Below are 20,264 nucleotides of genomic sequence, written 5' to 3'. Positions count from 1 at the left end.
AATGGAGGAAGTATGTTCTCCATCTTACTAGGCCACTTAGCCATGAGATCCCGGTTACCCCTCCACAGCCTCTTCAACAAGAATCGATGAAGGATTACAAGGATATGAAGGACATGTTCACACAGGCCAAGGAGTGGATTTCAGATGCTTCAGCACGTGCTAATAGACTTGTGGAGAATTTAGTGTTAGCACATGAGTCGGCCTCTTCGTTGGTCAGCCGTATCCAGGACCTAGCTACCAATTGGAAGGACATGGAGGAATTCAAGATGAAATACTTCTACATCTGAAGGTTATCCGAGGCCTGTCGAAGAATTTGGTGGATGCAGGTGTCATACAGGCCGAGGATAGGTATGACTTCAACACCTGGTATTATGCCTTGGTCACCCGGATTGAAGTTTTGAAGAAATCCGAGACTAAGTGCTTTGAGACAGAGGACAGTGTCAGGGAGATCTTGAGCAAGGTGTTTCATGTAGTATCAGAGATTTGGAAGAAAGAGAGTATAAGGGAGAAACACTTGCAGGCAGAGAACTTGAGAGCCAGGATTCAGTCAAGTTTCTTCAAGGACTCGGGGATGATTGACAAGGGCGATCTTTTGAGGATTGCAAATTTTCTCTTCATCGATGAGAACTTTCTCACCCAGATGGTTGAGTGGAAGAACATTCTTGCCACATGTACCGATGATGTGGACATCATCGACTTCCAGATTAGCAGCTTGCCAAGTGTCACTATGGAGGAGGTCAAGCTTATTGTGTCCAGGTACATCGAATCTGTGAAAGAGCAAAGTAGACGCTCACCTCAGTGAGATTAGCAGCTATGCCACATGTCACTTTCTTATTCATTCAAGCTGATAGTGTTTTGGGAAACCCTAATTAGGGTTTATAGCTTTCAATCTCGGCCCTTGATCACTGTTTGATCTCGGTCGTTCATTGATTTTTGAAAAACTATATAAGGTTGCCTCCTCTCATTTGGAGAGTGTGAGGTTTTTGATGTATTGTTGCGTAAGGTCATTTCCAGATAATATATTGCACGTGCGCTTTCTCTTAAGGCTTTGTAATCCCTATTGTTTGAATGATTTGCATGGTTTCAATTTCTTCAACACTTAGTTAAAGTTAATTTAGATTTGTTTTCATTGTTTTTAATTTGAATGAAGGATTTTATAAGTGTCAATTGATGGTGTATCTCCGCTCATACTTTTGGTGGATGGATGATTTCCATTTCATCGTGCAAAGTTAGTCTGAGTCCATCCTCTGTGCATCCCAACATCTTAATCATAAGCACAATCCATTGAAGATTGCACCGGTTTGTGTAGTTGTCCCTATTGTGGCGAAGCAAAGTTTGGTTTCCCGAGAGCACCTAGTTGATACCGTCTCCGGAGTTTGTAAGATTAGATTAGCTTTCCTAAACTCTATCTCTTTTCTCCTTTTTTTTGAAAGTCTAAATTCCGGAAAATCTAAAAAAAAAAAAGAGAACCTAAAATTGTTAAATCTATCTAAGTGCAGCAGTTCGAAAGAGAGTTGTAAACGTAAGTCCCCCTTGAGATTTTCAGCATACACTACCCAAGAAGCTATTCCACTGAAGTCGCTTGTTCTCACATATAGACCTTGGAATCAGTAGTGATTTTTCAGGAGAGGATAGAATACCTTCGGGTATCTTATTCTAATGTTTGGTAGATGATAAAACAAACACAAACAGGACGAAGAGGTCAGAAGGTTGATATTTGCTTCAGAGGGAGCTTGTTTTTCAGCTTCAAAGGGAGCCTAACATTTTAGATTCAGAGGGAGCCACATCATCATGAAGATTTGGTTAATGCATTCTTCTATGTGATGGAGAAATTTGAGGTGAAAGCCCTTGTTAATGAGTTCTTCTCTGAGAGAGAGAAGTTCGAGGTGCAATCTCTTGTTAATGAGTTCTTCTTTGAGAGAGAGAAGTTCGAGGTGAAATCCCTTGTTAATGAGTTCTTTTCTGTGAGGAGAAGTTCGAGGTGCAATCCCTTGTTAATGTATTCTTCTCTTGGAGAAGTTCGAGGTGCAATCCCTTGTTAATGTATTCTTCTCTGGGAGAAGTTTGAGGTGAAAGCCCTTGATTCACCCTCTACGAGTAGGCATGGTAGAGATGCATTCTTCTCGGTGAGAGAAGTTTGAGGTTTCAGCCTTTGTTATGCATTTTTCTCTGTGAGAGAAGTTTGAGGTATCAACCCTTGTTGTGCATTCTTCTCTGTGAGAGAAGTTTGAGGTTTCAGCCCTTGTTGTGCATTCTTCTCTGTGAGAGAAGTTTGAGGTATCAACCCTTGTTGTGCATTCTTCTCTGTGAGAGAAGTTTGAAGTATCAGCCCTTTTTGTGCATTCTTCTCTGTGAGAGAAGTTTGAGGTTCCAGCCCTTGTTCCACCCTCTGTGAGCAGGTATGGTGGATGTCATGTGAGAGATTCCATGACTTAGCATTTGTGTGTATTCACCCTCTGAGAGTAGCCATTGTGGTCAAACATCACGATGAGGTGATGTGACTTGTAGAGATTAAGAAGGATTCCTCCCTAGCTAAGAGGGAGTGTTGATGATATAGCGTCGGTAGAAATCCTACAGGCCGACTCAGCAAGATCAAATGTGTGAATGGCCTATTGGCCTTACACCTTTGATGAACCTATCAACTTATATTAATCCTTTAATATCTTTATTAAGTCACATATGCATTATCAGGTTTAATGATTAAACATACGTTATCAAGTTTGACTTATCGGATTTGTTTCAAAGGGGACGACTTTTGGTTAAAGTCCGCCACCCCTCATTTGAAGGCATGCAATGCTTCATGAAGGTCATGCCTCCTCTGATACCATGTTGAGACATGGACCAGCTAGGACTCGAACCTAGGACCTTCCATACGTTGCTGGAGTGCTCTACCACTGAGCTACTGGCCCCTCTTGGACCAGTCCATCGTCGGTTCGGGTGTGGCTTATTTCCAACACCAATAGACACCTTTTCTCCTCCCAATCTTGGGCACCCAATGCATGACTTTTCATATCCCAACGTGGGTGTCCAAAGGAGAGCAATTTGTCCAGTTTAATTCATCCTTATCATTTTTACATGTCCAACTCTTGAAAATGCAATTATAATTAGCCATAAAGTACAAATATTTAATATTTTTCTCTCATGTCCTAGGGAACACTTTGCAAGGAACATGGAGACATATGAATGGCATAGGATTGTAAAGTTATTGCCAAATTATCCTAACATTCTCCCACTTGACATTATACATTGCAATTACATCCAAGAGAACTTCTGCATGGTCACTAGTTGGTAAGAAAATCTGCAGCATTATCCAAAGTATCAACTTTCTTTATTTATACCTTGCCATAATCAACCATTTCTCACACAAAGTGATATTGAACATCAACATTCTTAGTATGAGCATCATACATGGGATTCATGGCTGAACATATAGCACTCTAATTGTCACATCCAATCCTCATAGTCCATCAATCAAAACCAATGCCAATACCAAGTCTTTGTAACCATACCACCTCCTTAGAGGAATGTGTAGCAGCTATATACTCTGCTTTAGTGGTGGACAAAGCAACCATGGGTAGCCTCTTACTCATCCAACTCACTGCTCCTCCAAACAAACGAAATACATAACCACTAGTGAATCTTCAACTATCCAAGTCACCTACCTAATCTACATCAACAAATCCTTGTATGTCCAATGATTTAACTACATCATTAGTACCATGATAAACCAAACAGTAATTAGAATTACCTCGTAAATATCTAAACATCCTTTTAAAAAAGGTCCAATGCTCTTTACTAGGATTAGACATAAACCTGCTCCAAATTCCCACTACTTGGGCTATATCTGGTCTAATGCAAACCATTGCATACATTAAACTCCCAACGGCACTAGCATAATGAACCTTAGACATATCCTCAAAATCATCATCAAAATTTGCACACATGTCTAAACTCAACTTAGTACCTATCGAAATTGGAATACTAACTGGCTTAGAGTCATGCATATTAAACCTCTACAAAATGGTATCAACATGCTTACTCTGGCTTGATCAAAGCTTTATGTGAACCCAATCTCTGCTGATCTCCATCCCAAGAATATATTTTGTAGCCCCCAAGTCCTTCATATCAAATGTGCCAAAAACTTGTGCCTCGAGTTCTCTAATCATTACGTTGTTGTTACTAATAAGCAACATGTCATCAACATAAACAACAATAATTAGTATCTAATCATCAATAACCTTAATATAAACACATTGATCCTCCTCACTCCTTATATAACCCAGCTTCAATGCAAAAGCATCAAACTTTTGGTACCACACCTAGGGTGATTGTTTCAAATCATACAAAGATCTCTTTAACCTACAAAGCAATTGTTCTTTTCTTTTCACAATGAAACCATTATGCTTTTGCATATTAATCAATATTGAAAAACATTGACGCCGCAGTAACTCAGTAGCTTGAATTTTTTTTAAAATCAGAAATCAACAAAACTCAACAATTCTATTAAACATTTTATATACATAAATGTTCAAAAATATTCTTCAAAAACACCCATATTACTAAATTTGTTGAGCATATTATTAATTTCTATCATATATAAATCAAAATTAGAACTAATACATACCATAGTTGAAAAAATCGAACTCGACAATAACTCAGCAGACTCAGAAATTTAGAAAACTCAGCAATAACTTGACAATTTTAGCGAACACTTTATATACATAAATGTTTAAAAATACTCTTCAAAAACACATATTACTAAATTTGTTGAGCATATTACTAATTTCCATCATATATAAATCAAAATTAGAATTTAATACATACCATAGACCAAAAAACAAGTTCAACTTTAAATGAGTTATAAGGCCACTTCCACTAGCCATGTCACATTTAGACGTTGCTTCATCTAAAGAGATTTTTGGCAAGTTGTGCAAGAAAAATGTCTAAGTAGGCACGATCAAGAGTTATATCCCAAATCCCCGTCACTCCCTCATTTGTAATCAAGTTTTTTAATTGATAGATTCCATTAACTAATGGGGATTTGGGAGTGGAGATTCCAATGAGGTTTTGAGTACTATTGGCTCTTGAAGTGCTTATTCCACCAATTATTAGCAACTTTAGAAATCCCATGATTCACAAGCTGGTATTAATACCAGCTTCAATACTACTCTAATGTACAAACCCAAAGTTTGTAGGTAGGGTTCATGATTAAAGACTAATTTTATATTTAAATGTCTACCCAATCTTGAAAAACCCTAAATTTATCAATATTTACACATCAATATTGATAAGCTAGTAGAAACATTTTGGATTTATATAATTTAGTCAAATCTAACTCAAACTTAGATTATAAAACATGATTTATGCATTATCATGAATTATCCAAGTTAAAAAGATATAGAATATGTTATAGAGTATTTTTGCATTGACAAGATTGTAATAAGTTATAAATGTTATTATGGCAGTCAAAACAACTGGAAATACACAATCAACACCAATGATGGAAATAACAATTACACAGCTACAATTGCAAGCTGTAAATTCAATATCGGAACCCACAACAATTACAATGTCGTGCAAACTCGTTGCTAAGATCCATCACCATGGTAGCCCAAATATGGACTTTGTATGAGAATGCTCCTTCAACCAAGAGGGTTTTCATCTTTCGACCTCCAATAGATTTGTGGGTTTCAATGTTTGAATTCGAGTGGTTGAACACAAGTGCTCAAGATTCTTTTCAATCAGGGTTTTTGAATATATTTCATCATAATATTTTTGTGTGCACTCTGAATCCTAAATATGCATAGAAAGATTGTTGAAATCCACAATAAATGCCAATATCTTTTCATTAGTGCGCAACAAAGAGTGACCATATCTATGGGCATTGTTTTCCTTTGAAATGTGCCCAACATTTGTGTTCATGTGCACCAAAAGGTGCTAGGGACATATGGAAGAAGATACTTGTAAGCTACAACAACTTCTAGCATTGATGGCATGAAGATCTAAGGCCAAAATCCTTAATTATCACATTAATAACAACCATGGTAGTATGTTCAGCTCCCATGGTGGAAAATACATGTGGAGCCATGTCCTCTAGGTAAATAATGTTGTTGGCACTATGGTACCATAGTTAGAGACACGTGTTGAGAATAAGCATCATAGTGCACTAACACGTCAAGGAGTAGGTGGGATGAACAATGAGAAATGGTAGTAGTGGTTGGAGTTGGAGTGTTAGGGATGCCTTATAACCCATACAGTATACCACAAGTCAAGGATCAAGGTTCAAAAGGGAGGCATGTTGGTAAGAGGGAGTCCAACTCTTCAACATAGTCTTGTGAAGGAGTGGGGTTTGGCAAAGACATATGACAAGATAGACAAGTTGAATAGCCTAGGAGTTGAGGGGAGTGAAGGTGGGGTATGATCATGACATATGCTTAAATGGGGAAGTTTGAAACCTCGATGAAAGTATAGAAGAAAGTAGACTTTGGAGGAAAGTCATGCTAGGAAGGGAAACTCCACAACTGTGATGGCTCACACTTCAAAAATTGGCCATGCCTCCATACTTGGGAGTTTTAGGGATCTTTAATAGATGTATGGGGGATACAAGGAAAGAAATGGTATGCAAATTTAGATCAAGCAGAATGCTAGTAATAGGAAATGGGCATTTTGGACCACAACATAGATTATGGAAAACGGGGACATCACATTGGTTTATATCCTAAGGAGCTTCTCCTTATATTTGAAGAGAAGTTTTACCTCACATACTATTTATGTTTGAGCTGTCTCAAAAGAGCTGAATTAAAATGCTAACATAGTTAACAGATTCAGATTTTTCAATGTGACCAGGTGGGAGAGAGATATATCAAGGGACATAAAATTAATAAACTCACGGGATCACTGACCAATCTCAAATAGAGTATGAAGCATAGTTGGACTACTTGCCGAGTCAAAACAAAAGATGAGTTTTTGCAATGTTTACACGCCATAAAACTTACCAATTTCTGTATAAAACTCGTCAATTTTTTGGCGAGTTTTTGCCAGAAACTCAGCGAGCCCACATTAAAAACTCACCAGATGCAGCAAAGAATGCCTGCCTGTCAAAAAGAGCCCATTTAACATAAAAAAACATGAAAGAGATTTTTTGGTGAATTTCAAAGACAAATTGGTTGCATGGGTAGGTTTTCTGTTTGTTGTTTTTATAAAACATTTTACTTCATTTTGGCTGTATCCCACGTCTGCTCCTAAACTTTACTTGAAAACTTGATTTCTATGTATCCTAAGTTTGCTCCTAAATTGTCTTGTAGAATGAGCTTTCTATTTTTTTCATTGTCTTTAACTGTATATAGTAACATGCTTTCATTTCTTGTTCTTTTATGAAGCATTTGGATCTCAAGTGTGGTAGCACAATGCATCTGACCTAACTCCAATGGTTTTTTATCACAAGTGTTCAAAATAATTTATTTAATAAATTTCTGTTTGAGTTCTTAATGTTTATTTTTATTTTTAAGTGATTCTGAAGCTCTTCAGAAAAATAAGTTGGAATGTTTGGTATTTAAAGCTTACATATTCAATTAAGATATGATTGGGAAATAGATTTCCTTACAAATCGTGTATGTGCATATGTTGTAGGTTATGAGCCACTTTGCAACTGCTGAACATGAGAAAGAGAGGCTTCAATATTTCGCATCAACAGAAGGAAGAGATGACCTTTATCAGTATAATCAAAAGGAAAGGCGCACTGTTATTGAGGTATTACATAGTTGTTGATTAGAATGATTGTGATTATAAAAAAGACATGACAACTGAAAATATACTACATGCTAAAACATGATGAGGTTTTATGAAGAAATTCTCTAAATATGGGAAGAAGAAAGAAAGAAAGAAATTATATTAATGTCTGTGACTAACCACTGTAGGTTAATGGGGCTTAGAAAGAACAATCAATTTTTAAAGAGAAGCACTAAACTAAAAACATCCCAGGTTCGGAAAGGTGAAGAAAGCGAGGAGGGAGTCATAGCACAATTAAAAATAACCCTGTGAGGGAACAACCCCTCAAATAAACATGGAGTCTATTAAGAAGATCAAGGAAGAGGCCGTGAAAGAACTCCAATGTCTATAGGAAAATTTAAACTAAGAAAAATGATAAATTGTTGTCATGAAAGGGGCCAAGCAAGATCTGAGATTGCTAATAGGAAAATATCTAGAATGAAAGACAAGGATGAACCATTCTAGGAGGATGTGAGCACTCTCTCTAGAGCTTCTCCAAACATCCATGAATGATAACTTTTTAGTAGGAGAGAAAAAAATGGTCAAGTGTGTCTGGCTGTGTGACCTGGGATGCATATAAGCATAAGGTCCTTGATACTGAAGTGGAACATAGCTGCTTTTCTTGTAATGAGCTTGAAGATTTCAGGTGCTTTGGTAGTAAGTACACAAAAAGGAATGTCCTTCCGCTGATTTGTCCCTTTTTGGGTATGAATCTGCTATTTCAAGGGGCACTTAATGCCCCCAATGCATGCAGTGGGCTGAAAGAAAGTAGTCATCAGAAAAGTGATTAATATGAAGCAGAAAATTCTATAACTTATGGCAGAAACAATTTTCTATTTCAAGGAGCACTTAAGGTCCTCAATACTTATAGTAGGCTGAAAGAAAGAAGTCATCAGAACAGTGGTCAATGTGAAGCACAAAAGTCTTGAACTTATGGCAGAAGCAGTTTTCTAAATATGTGCGGTAATGGGTAAAATTGTGGTTATCAGCATTTATTTAATATGCAGCCCCTTTTCTAGCACCAAAATTTTCACTCTTACTCCCCGAGTAATTTTATCAAACAGTTTTAGTTTATTTGCAGGTTTATGTGTTTCCAGTTTTGTATTGGTTTCGTTCAACATTCATAATGGATGGCATTCATTTAATGCATTGACGAGAAAGTATAATAGCAGATAATAATAATTTCCTCAAAGCCAATATAAACCTTGCACAAAAATTACAGAGATAAGATGTATATAAGACAGACCCTTTTTTGATATAAATGGTTTTGCATAGGACTGATACAACTGATATGAAGTCCATTACAAGATGCAATAAAGTTCAGAAATGAACATCAGATGAGGGATAGGATATTACACAAAATTAGCGCTTTACAACATACCCAATCTCCAATGAATAAACAGCAGCAATGAAGTCCAATCTCTAATGTATGAATAGCAGCAATGAAGTCCAATCTCCAATGTATGAATGTGCAGTAATGAGGTCTGAGTTGCAGCAGTCCAAGATACACAATAACAAGATAATGGAAGTCCATGCCACAACTAGGAATGGATTCCAACAGCAGCAGTGACTGAAACTTCATGCAAAATGGAGGAGTAGAGCAGCCAACAAAGAAACAGCTTCTAAACCCCAAGTTCTTCTTTCTTCACTCTTAACTGCAGTAAGGGTGTCCAGCAATTTCTTCTTGGATTGCCCAAGACAACACACCAAACCCTTTGTCATCACAACGAAAACAATGTATCTATGAAGAGAACCAAACAAACATATGATACTCCTCAGTGTTCAACAATTTCCAACGCCCCCAAACAAGGAAACCTAGAATGACGTCCTCTTCGTCTGAATATAAGAAAACACTTCAATAATCTGAAACTTGCCTGTAATTTCTTCAAGAGAAAAAGCTCACAAAATAAAAAAACCTCAATCTTTGAATGCACTATGAAATACCTGTAAGATATCTCCAACATATACCAGCCATAGTAGATTTTTCACTATAGTAACTAGCCTTCTTCAAGAGGGATTTTGTCATCAAGAAGGCTGAGATGGACGAATTTCAAATCTGCAAAACCACGTAGGGTTTTCTTAGAGAGAAATATCATAAATAATAAACTTAATTTACCAAATGAGCTCTCCTTCCCCTTTTTTATAAGCTTTTTAGGGAACTTTCTAGAAACTCTCTTTTAAAATTACTTTATTAATCTATTAAGCCTTTTAATTCCAAAAAGTGATTTAATTAACTTTTCAAACATTTTCAGCACTTAAAGTTACTTTTACATGTCTCTGTTAATGCATGATAGCCTCGGTAAGATAAATGATTGAATGAGAGATAAATGAAGTCTCTCATTCAATCATCTATCCTATCGATAAACTATGATGAAGACTTCAAGCTATTGTTCCTTCATTTGATGATCATTCTTCAATTTGTATATATTCAACCATACTTGCAAAGTTCGATCAATGCTTAACTACCGATGATCATCGGTTGTAAATCTCATAGCACGGAATACCAATTGGTATCGGTTTACATTAAAACGTATGCACTCCGATTAATATCAGTTAAACATATTAACTGTGAACACCAATTGTTATCAGGATTAACCAATGCACTCCGATTAATATCGGTTAGTATATTAACAATGAACACCGATTGTTATCGGGCTGAACTAATACATACCGATTAGTATCGGCTGTCTTGCATATGATAGACACACCGATTAAGTATCGAGTGGTTTGTTAATTGATATACACCGATTGGTAAATACTACGATAATTCAAAAGGTGCGATCAAGTAATATCTTGATCGGTCATCTCTAATAGACATGACCGGTCAAGGTATTGCTTGATCCTCCTTGCATACATATCAAAGTTCCCAGACTCGGACTCGGCTCTGACTCGGCAAGGCTGACTCGACTCGTGACTCGGCTCAGACTCGGCAAAATAAGAAAACCCTTGAAATTTAGAGATTTTTAACGATTTAAAACTTGTTTCATACACCCATTATTGAATTAAGCTTAAAGACACTATAACATCATCAAATAGAAGCTAATTTGATCACATACATAAACATACATCCATCACATGCGTAGAAATGTAAATTGTAGCTGAAGGAATTAGAAAACATAGATATATAGAGTTATAAATGTTGTCCAATGTATAATATAAAATCCATGACTTCAAATGTTCCCAAACATATATCTAACTGTAAAGTGTAAAAAAAAACAAGTCTATGGCTCAGGCTTAGGCTCAGCCTCGTCTATCTGCCTCCTACAAAGGCATCTAAGGTAGGTCCTGGATGACTGAGTAGCCATAGTCTCTGCCCGTGATGTGCCAGTCTGAGTAGCCATAGGTGCTGTGCCTAATCGTGCTCTATCCTCCTCCTCTGCCATAGCCATAGCCTCAGCCTCTCTGTCTGCCTGGTCAACCCACTCAAGGTCCTCATCAGTGAAGACTGGATCGGTGGACTCAGTGAGCCAATCGGACTCGGGGTCGACTTCCTCTAGAGTGATCGGAGAGGAGTCATCATCCAAAATCTGTCTGGTCCTGAGACGGAGGTTGTAATGAACAAAGACTAGATCATTCAACCTCTCCACAGACAATCTATTTCACCTCTTCGAGTGGATGTGCTCGAACATGCTCCAGTTGCGCTCACATCCAGAAGCGCTACACGGCTGGCTCAATATGCGGATGGCAATTTTTTGAAGGTTTGGGGTTGAAGGCCCAAACATTTGCCACCATCTATCTGAGATAAGGAAAAGAAAAAAACATTAGTCTCATTTCCAACTTTAAAGGTAGATTATAAAATGAAAAATTAAAATGCTGAATGCATGTCATAAACTTTAGAATTTTCTACCTGGCTGCAATTTTGTCCGACCCTCTTTGCACAATTGGCTGGCAAAGATTGCCCTTGATACATTATTAAATGCATCCATCTCGAGAAGTGTAGTTGTGGTATCAGTGACCATCCGTTGTACTACTGAATATAGCCCGCTAAGAACCTCCTCATCCGCTTTGAAATCAGCACGGAAACGAAATGATGGATTGAGATAATAAGCTGCTGCATGGATGGGCCTATGAAGTTGGTTATGCCATCTTCTATCAATTGTGTCCCAAATGGGCCTATACTTATCCTCAACTCCAGCATATATGGATCTAATGGCCTCCTTGCCCCTATCCATGCCCTCATATATGTAGCCCATAGCGGGCTTCTCCCCATCAACAACTCGTAGGAGAACTACTAGGGGCTCAGTGACCTGCAAATAATGTTAAACAAAAATAGTTAGCTCACAAGTGTGCATGAAAATAAGAAAAATTGCAAAGTTGCACAATGCAAACAAAGCAAAAATATGCATATAATATTATAAATTTATAAAATTACCTGCACGATCTCTGCACAAGGGATCCAAAAACCTGGCTCATCAAAAATGCAATCTACTACATCCATCCCTGCAGTGGTCGTAGCATAGGATGAGGAAGTCCACTCCTCACCAACAAACATGCGCCTCAAAGATGCCTTTGATTTTAACAAGGATTTCAATGTGAGGAAATTTGAGGCAAATCTCATTATACCAGGACGAGCCAACTCCCTTTCCCCCGTGTATTGCCTCATAATGCTAAGGACCAATACATGATTGTAAATAAATTTGCATATATTCTTGGCCCTTTCAACGCATTCTTTCACCCATCCAAGCTTACCTATATCCTCCAGCATGAGGTCAAGGCAATGGGCCGCACATGGAGACCAAAAGATTTTTGGGTGCCTCTCCATCAAAAGTTTTCCTGCAACAATTTTAAATTAGTTAAAGAATTAGATGTGAAATTTTACCATTAATATTTAAACGTTAAAAACTTAAAAGTTTAAAAGTTAAAACTTAAAACTTAAAAGAAAACTTTTAAAGTTTACCTGCAGCAACATAACTTGTTGCATTATCCGTCACCACTTGCACCACATTTTCTTCCCCCACCTCATCTATAACTTCCTCAATAGCCTCACATAAGTATGCCGCATTTTTGACATGTGAGGAAGCATCGATGGACTTCAAAAACATGGTGGATCCTGAAAATAAAACAAATTAATTATCAATAAATTAGAATGTAAATTATTCAATTTCAATCACAATGCATATAGAGAAGTAAAATGATCAATCACCTCCGTTGGAAACAAGAAAATTTAGGAGTGTTCTATTCCTCCTATCAGTCCAACCATCTGTCATGATGGTGCAACCCTTCTGGCTCCAAGATTGGCGATGGTCCTCTAGGTCAACTTTCATATCTTCCACCATTTCCAACAAGAGAGGGCCACTCAACTCAGTATCACTAGGGGCTTTAAACCCCGGCCCACAAATGGTTACTGCATCAATCATGCCTTGCCAATAAGGAGACCTGTCACAAATTGAAATAGATTAAATAAGAAAAGTTCAATTTCAATTTCAACTTTCAAATTCAAACCATAAAATTTTAAATTTTAATTTAAAACAATCAAATAAAAAAGTACCTGGCTGCAATAAATGGAATGTTCCAGAAGTACCAAAACTTGCAAATTGCTTTTCTTCCTGCATCATGGATCTCCTTGTTCCAAGACATGCTCTCAAGCGAGGGCTGTGCGCCAGGAGTAGTGCGTGGTACAAAAACATTGTCTATCTTGGATTTTCGCACTCTAGGACCAAAAGTGTGACTAGGAGTAGGAATAGAAGTATCGGCACTAGCAGAAGCACTAGGACGAAAGGGAGGCATAGAAGAACCCTCTCCAACACAACCTATGGATGCAGCTGTGGATGTGGAGCCGGATGCGGATGTGGGTGGAGGGGAACCAATATGACATAACTCCTCTCTTTGTCTTTTTTTTGTTTGCTTATGCATTTCAAAGTTTTCTAATAGGACGTAACAAAAACGGATTGCTTCGGGAGTTGCCTTGTCACAAGGCTCAGTATCATGACCACGTATGCCAGCAATATGATATTTTAATCTATTTATCCCCCCATGGTTAATTTCCTTACAAAACATACACTTGGTTTGATTTCTTTGTCTACCAGGGAATTCTTCAGTGTATTTCCATGCCTCATCTTTTTGACCATGTTTCCTAGGTGGAGGATTAGGATGAGCCATTAGGAAAAAAAATTGTTTTCAAAACGTGAGGGCTGCTACAATAAGACAATTTTACAAATCACCATTTGAGCATTGTGTTTGACAAAGTTTTAAATTTTAAATTTTAAACTAATTAAAAAAAATCAGCAAAGACTAATTTGTGCATTGTGTTTTTTCTTGAAAATTTTCAAATTTCAAAGAAAGAAATTAACAATTCAGAAAAATCAGCAAACCCTAGATTTTTTTTAGAAAAAATTATAAATACATGTATACAATTTTTTTTTTTTAAAAGTCTAGGGTTTGCTATGCTATTGTTCTATTTATGTCATTGTGATTGAATCATTGAAGTATGCAAGCAGCAATATAGATTTGGAAAGCTGAAAAAAAATAAAAATAAAAATAAAATGAAAAAATCCATAAATATAGAAAAAAAACCAACATAATCAATAAAAATTAACACTTACCTCTTTCAAATTTGTTGACAAGTGTTTGAAATGAGCTCCTTGATGCTCTCAATGCAACTGTAGTGCTGCCCCAGTGTGATTTGTGCAAGCTTTTCACCTCTTCCTCTCAGCTGGTTGCAAAACTATGGCTCTCTTTTTTCCTCTCTTCCTCTCTGTTTTCCTCTCTTTCACTCATAAAACTGAATGGCAATCCCTTTTAGGGTTATAACAAAGGCAAATGGCACAAAACATAATAAAAATGTGTTATATTTTTTTTGTTTTTGCGTCCACTTTTTGCAAGCTGCGCCGGTCGGGTCACGACCCTCGGACTCGACGAGTCAGGGGGTGACTCGCTGACTCGGCGAGTCAGGCGAGTCACACCTTGTGACTCGTCCGGGCCCGGGTCAGGGTCCCCGTGACTCGGCGGAGGTCACCCGGCTCGCTGACTCGTGTGACTCGCCGCGAGTCACGAAACTCTGATACATATATATATCAATCGGCATTTGTGAAAAGGACATTGAAATCGACAAATGCTCCTCTCATTTGCAACATACAAGACTATAATCAGATTTATTATATTAAAGATATAACACATATTTGAAAGAAAAGATAACCTTGAATATAACTTGCATCTTGAATTGAGAATTGAATAACATTTACATGGTATCAGAGCTATAGTTAAAATCGAACCTGAGGCTGTTCAATTTTGTGGAAAATTCAAAACAAGCATATATTCAACATCACATTTCTTCTAATGGCTAGTGCTATCAGATTCGAAGATAGACTCGAAGGAGGTGATGACTTCTCAGCATGGAAGTTCAGAATTCAGATGATTCTAAAAGAAAATAAAGTCGAATCATTTGTAAAAACTAAAACTGCAGAACCTGAGACTGAACCTGACAAAACAACTTGGAGAGAGGGAAATGAAAAGGCCATCAAAATCATAGTTGATGGGGTGAGAAATAATCTTATGCCCATCATAAGGAAACATGAAACGGCCTGCAACATGTTCAAAGCACTTGAAGATGCATTTGAGATATCCAATGCTAGTAGAACCTTGGCTTTAAAAAGAGAAATAAATCACATAGCCATGATCAAAGGAGAATCAGTCAATGCCTACTTCATGCGAATATCAGCCCTAAGGGATGAACTAGCAACTCTTGGATATGAGATCCAAAGCAAAGAATTAACACTCATTGCTCTAGATGAGTTGCCTAGTATATGGGAAACATTCGTCCAAGGCATCACTGCAAGGGATGAATTTCCAAAATTTGATAGGCTAAAGGTAGACTGTCTCCAAGAAGAATCAAGGTTAAATAAGAAAGGGATCAAGCAAAAGAATATAGATGAAGATCTTCAAGTCCTAAATACAAATTCAAACAAGAAAAGCAAGCAGAAACAATTTAAGAAGAGAAAAGGTCGTCATGGCAAGAACACCTTCAAGAAGGACCTTTCACAGATTCAATGTTACAGATGTGACAAATTTGGGCACTATGTTGCCAAATGTCCAGAAAGAGCCAAACAACAAGCCACATTTGCCAAAACAGGAAAATCTAAAAGGGAAGATGACTTTGAGAAGTATGTACTGTATTCAGCACTTACAAACCAAGCATCAAACAAGGTTAACTCCTGGGTGATCGACAGTGGCTCATCTAGACACATTACAGGATTCAGAGAAGTGCTAGACTCCATGATAGAGGAAAATGATGAGGAAGTGACTATCGGAGATGACTCCACACATCCAGTCAGAGGAGTGGGAACCTCCACCATCAAACTAAAGTCAGGCGTATCATTACAACTTAAAGGAGTACTATATGTCCCAGGCATCAAGAGAAACCTAGTCTCTATATCAGCACTAGAGGATAATGGATACAGAGTGACCTTCATGGACAATAGAGTGTTGGCTTGGCCAAAGAATTCATCCATCAAGAAAGCTAAAACCATTGGTCAAAGACAAGGCTACTTGTATGAGCTATGCACAAAGCCCAACTTAACCCTAATCCATGAAACTACAGATGCTAATGATGTTTGGCATAGAAGACTAGGTCACCTGAATTTTAGAGCTTTATCATCAATGGGAAACCTTGTCATAGGCCTACCTAAGTTAAAGCAATATCATTCAGGGGCATGCAAAGGATGTGCCCTAGGTAAAAATGCTAAGGGTGCTTTTCAAAGTAGAACTAGGAAAACAAGTAAAATTTTAGAGTTAGTTCATTCTGATGTATGTGGACCTATGTCCGTACCTTCTTTAGGGGGATTTTTGTATTATGTGATATTTGTTGATGACTACTCTAGGAAAACATGGATCTACTTTCTGAAGTGTAAAGAATCAGAAGAGATCCTCAATAGGTTTAATGAGTTCAAATCACTAACAGAGAACTACTCAGGAAATAAAATTAAAACCCTAAGAACTGATAATGTGGGGGAATACACATCAGAATTATTTAAAGATTTTTGTAAAACTTCAGGGATTAAGAGGGAGTTAACAATACCTTATAATCCTCAACAAAATGGGGTAGCTGAGAGGAAAAATAGGACAATTGTAGAAGCTGCCAAATCCATGATTCTTGATCAAAATCTAAATATCAATCTTTGGGGAGAAGGAACTATCACTACTGTATATATACAAAACAAATGTCCTCACTCCCATCTTGAAGATAAAACCCCTGAGGAAGTCTTTACTAAATCAAAACCAGATATCAGCCACCTTAGGATATTTGGGTGCCCTGTCTATATTCATGTACCTAAGGAGAAAAGATTAAAATTAGAGCCTTCTGGAAAAAGGGGAATACTTGTAGGATATAGTGAAACCTCCAAGGCCTACAGAATCTATATACCTGGTCAAAGGAATATTGAACTAAGTAGGGATGTAATCTTTGAAGAAGACAGGCTTCAAAAGAGCCCAAAGCTCAATAGAACCTGAAGTCTATATCCCTACCCCTAGCATAGATGAAGACCCTGCTCCAGAGCTTTGGAGGGAGAATCTTGAGGAAAATGAAAATGAAACTCAAAACCCACCTAGAGAAAATTTCAAGAAAAGACCACTATGGGCCACCAAAACTGTAGAAGAAGCTCAGAAGTATGTTGCCCCTTCAAGAACTTTCAGAGAAAACAAATGGCCTAACAAACTTACCAACTACGTCGCTCTCCTGAATGATCTCTCAAAAGCAGAACCTACTAATGTATCAGATGCACTTAAACATCAAGTATGGAAGAATGCCATGTCTGAAGAATACCAATCCATTATGAAAAATGATGTTTGTGAAATTGTCCCTAGGCCGGCTGGGAAATTTGTTGTCACCTCCAAATGGCTCTTCAAAATCAAACACGCTGCAGATGGCAGCATTGAGAAACACAAGGCTAGATTTGTAGCCGGAGGGTTCTCTCAAAAGGAAGGAATTGATTATGAGGAAACATTTGCACCTGTAGCCAGATACACTTCAGTTTGAAATTCATGATGTAGAGTCACATGTGTGTAGACTCAAGAAAGCTCTCTATCCCAGGGCCTGGTATGAAAGGATTAATACCTATCTCTCAAAATTAGGCTTCTCCAAGAATGATGCAGATCCTAATCTCTACTATAAGCAAAACAAAGGTGATATGCTAATATTAATTTTATATGTTGATGATTTATTAATCACAGGAAAATATCACCTCATAGATCAATGTAAGAAAGACCTTGCTAAAGAATTTGATATGAATGTAATGTCCCCACTTTGAAATATAATTTATTAATAATAAAATTAAAATACAAAAGAATAAAAAAAATATATAAAAATTAAATTAAAATATAATAAAATAATTAATTCACTTATTAAATACTGATTAATTGCCCATTTATTTCTATCTGCAATATAATACTATTTATTATTAAGCAATATAATATTAATTAATTAATTAAAGAATAAAATATTAATTAATTAATAAAAGAATAAAGTGCCTAAGGAACTAGCCTAAGAGTCACGATCTTATTAAGGAAACAATGATTAGAGGAGGACGTGACTTTCAATGAAGTCATGTCTCTCCCCAAAGGCAGCGAACCCCCTGGCCACTTTAAATATGGGGCTCAATACTTCTCACGGGGGAAAAAAAGAAATAAAGAAGAAAAGGGGAACAAAAAAGAATCGCTGGAAAATATCTTCAGCCATCTGACGAATCAGCAGATACGTAAAGGTTTGACTCTACTCCACCACGAACAATAAGGAAAATACTTCCATGCTTTAATAGAATTCACAGCACACACATCAGCATTTATATTAATCAGATTTCTATCAGTTTTAATAATATCATGAATGCTGGTAATGTAAAGTGTATTTTTATACTAAAGTAATATTGTTGGAAGTTTATATATACTATGAATATGTCACTGTGTAATATACTGCTAAGTCATTGGGCTATGTGATGGAGGACACGGGGAGGTATAAGGAAAACTGCAAACAGCAACAAGGAACTGCAGATTGGGAGCCACTACTGCGGGGGCAGATAGGTAAGGGATGTCACAAATGTAGATGTAAATGAATATAGTTAATAAATATTTTAATATATATATTAATGAATAATAATAATGAATATTTTAATATATATATTAATGAATATTAATAATGAATATTTTAATATATATATTAAAGAATATTAATAATGAATATTTTGATATATATATTAATGAATATTAATAATGAATATTAATAATGAATATTTTAATACATATATTAACGAATATTAATAATGAATATTTTATTACATATGTTAATGAATGGTTCTTAGATGTTAATAAATACATCTCAATGAATAGTTAGGAATATACGTTAATAAATAAATATGAATTTTGGATAATGGATATTTTGCTGAATATATGTTAGGGAATACATGTTAAATTAGGAATATGTAAATGTGGATTATGGAATGGAAAATAGTAATAAATTGAAAAATGTAATATAAATGTGATTACATGATGGAGGCTATAGGGAGGAAACTCACTTAGTCTAATGGAGGGATTATGATAATCCCTGGTAGGTAGTATATATACTGAATATCTATATGCATATATATGGTTTGGTTGACTAAGTTCATCCAAGAAGAGACGGATCTGGCCGGTCCCTTCTGAGGACTTGGATGATGAGATGCATCATCCAAGGCAAGGAATTGACATATGGTCTTCCTTGGATGGCTTGGGTGTAAGAAATTACACCCAAGACAGGAATCGAATTAACCTTCGATTTTTTGGATGGCTTGGGTGTAAGAAGTTACATCCAAGATAGGAATCGAATTAACCTTCGATTTCCTGGATGGCTTGGATGTAAGAAATTACATCCAAGACAAGAATCGAATTAACCTTCGATTTCCTGGATGGCTTGGGCATAAGAAATTACATCTAAGACAGGAATCGAATTAACCCTCGATCTCCTAGATGGCTTGGAACCAAGATGGGTTCCAAGAAGGCGAGTTTCACAACCGCCTAAGGACATGTCCCAGTACTGCACTTGTATCCTTTTTATTAAATAAGAATTGAGATTAGCATTAATTAAGTAATTTAAGTTTTATTGCAAATCAGATTAACTATATATGTATAATTGTTGTATATCTAACAATCTGTTTTGAAGGACAATGGTCTCTAACTAGGAGGGACATTACAATGAAGGACTTGGGACTCCTTCATTAATTCCTAGGTTTGGAAGTATGGCAGAATACTGATGGCATTATACTAAACTAGGGTAAATATACCTTGGACATTTTGAAGAGATTTGGAATGCTAAACTGCAGACCCATGACCTCTCCAATGGAAACAAACCTTCATAAACTTAAGGAAGCAGCAGCATAATCACAACCCTCAAATCCTACTCTATATAGGCAAATGATTGGATCCCTGACGTATCTTGTCAATACGAGACCAGATATATGTTATGCAGTTAATGCCTTAAGTCAGTTTATGTGTGAGCCTAAGGAGATCCACCTGATTGCAGTAAAACACATTATGAG

General features: G+C 36.8%; 1 protein-coding gene across 4 annotated transcripts in view; it reads left to right on the top strand.

The window, feature by feature from the left end:
* Window positions 1–20,264, top strand: part of LOC131060730 (NADPH-dependent diflavin oxidoreductase 1) — a 263,737-nt gene that overhangs the window by 214,102 nt on the left and 29,371 nt on the right. For all 4 annotated transcript variants that reach the window (XM_057994083.2, XM_057994081.2, XM_057994082.2 and 1 more), the window contains one exon: window positions 7,630–7,749. In XM_057994083.2, coding sequence (XP_057850066.2) covers window positions 7,630–7,749 — 120 coding nt within the window. The remainder of the gene's footprint in view (window positions 1–7,629; window positions 7,750–20,264) is intronic.

Source organism: Cryptomeria japonica, chromosome 10 (assembly GCF_030272615.1).
Source record: "Cryptomeria japonica chromosome 10, Sugi_1.0, whole genome shotgun sequence".
Taxonomy (NCBI): Eukaryota; Viridiplantae; Streptophyta; class Pinopsida; order Cupressales; family Cupressaceae; genus Cryptomeria; species Cryptomeria japonica.
Note: the sequence above shows the minus strand (reverse complement) of the source record. Positions and strands in the feature narration are given on the sequence as shown.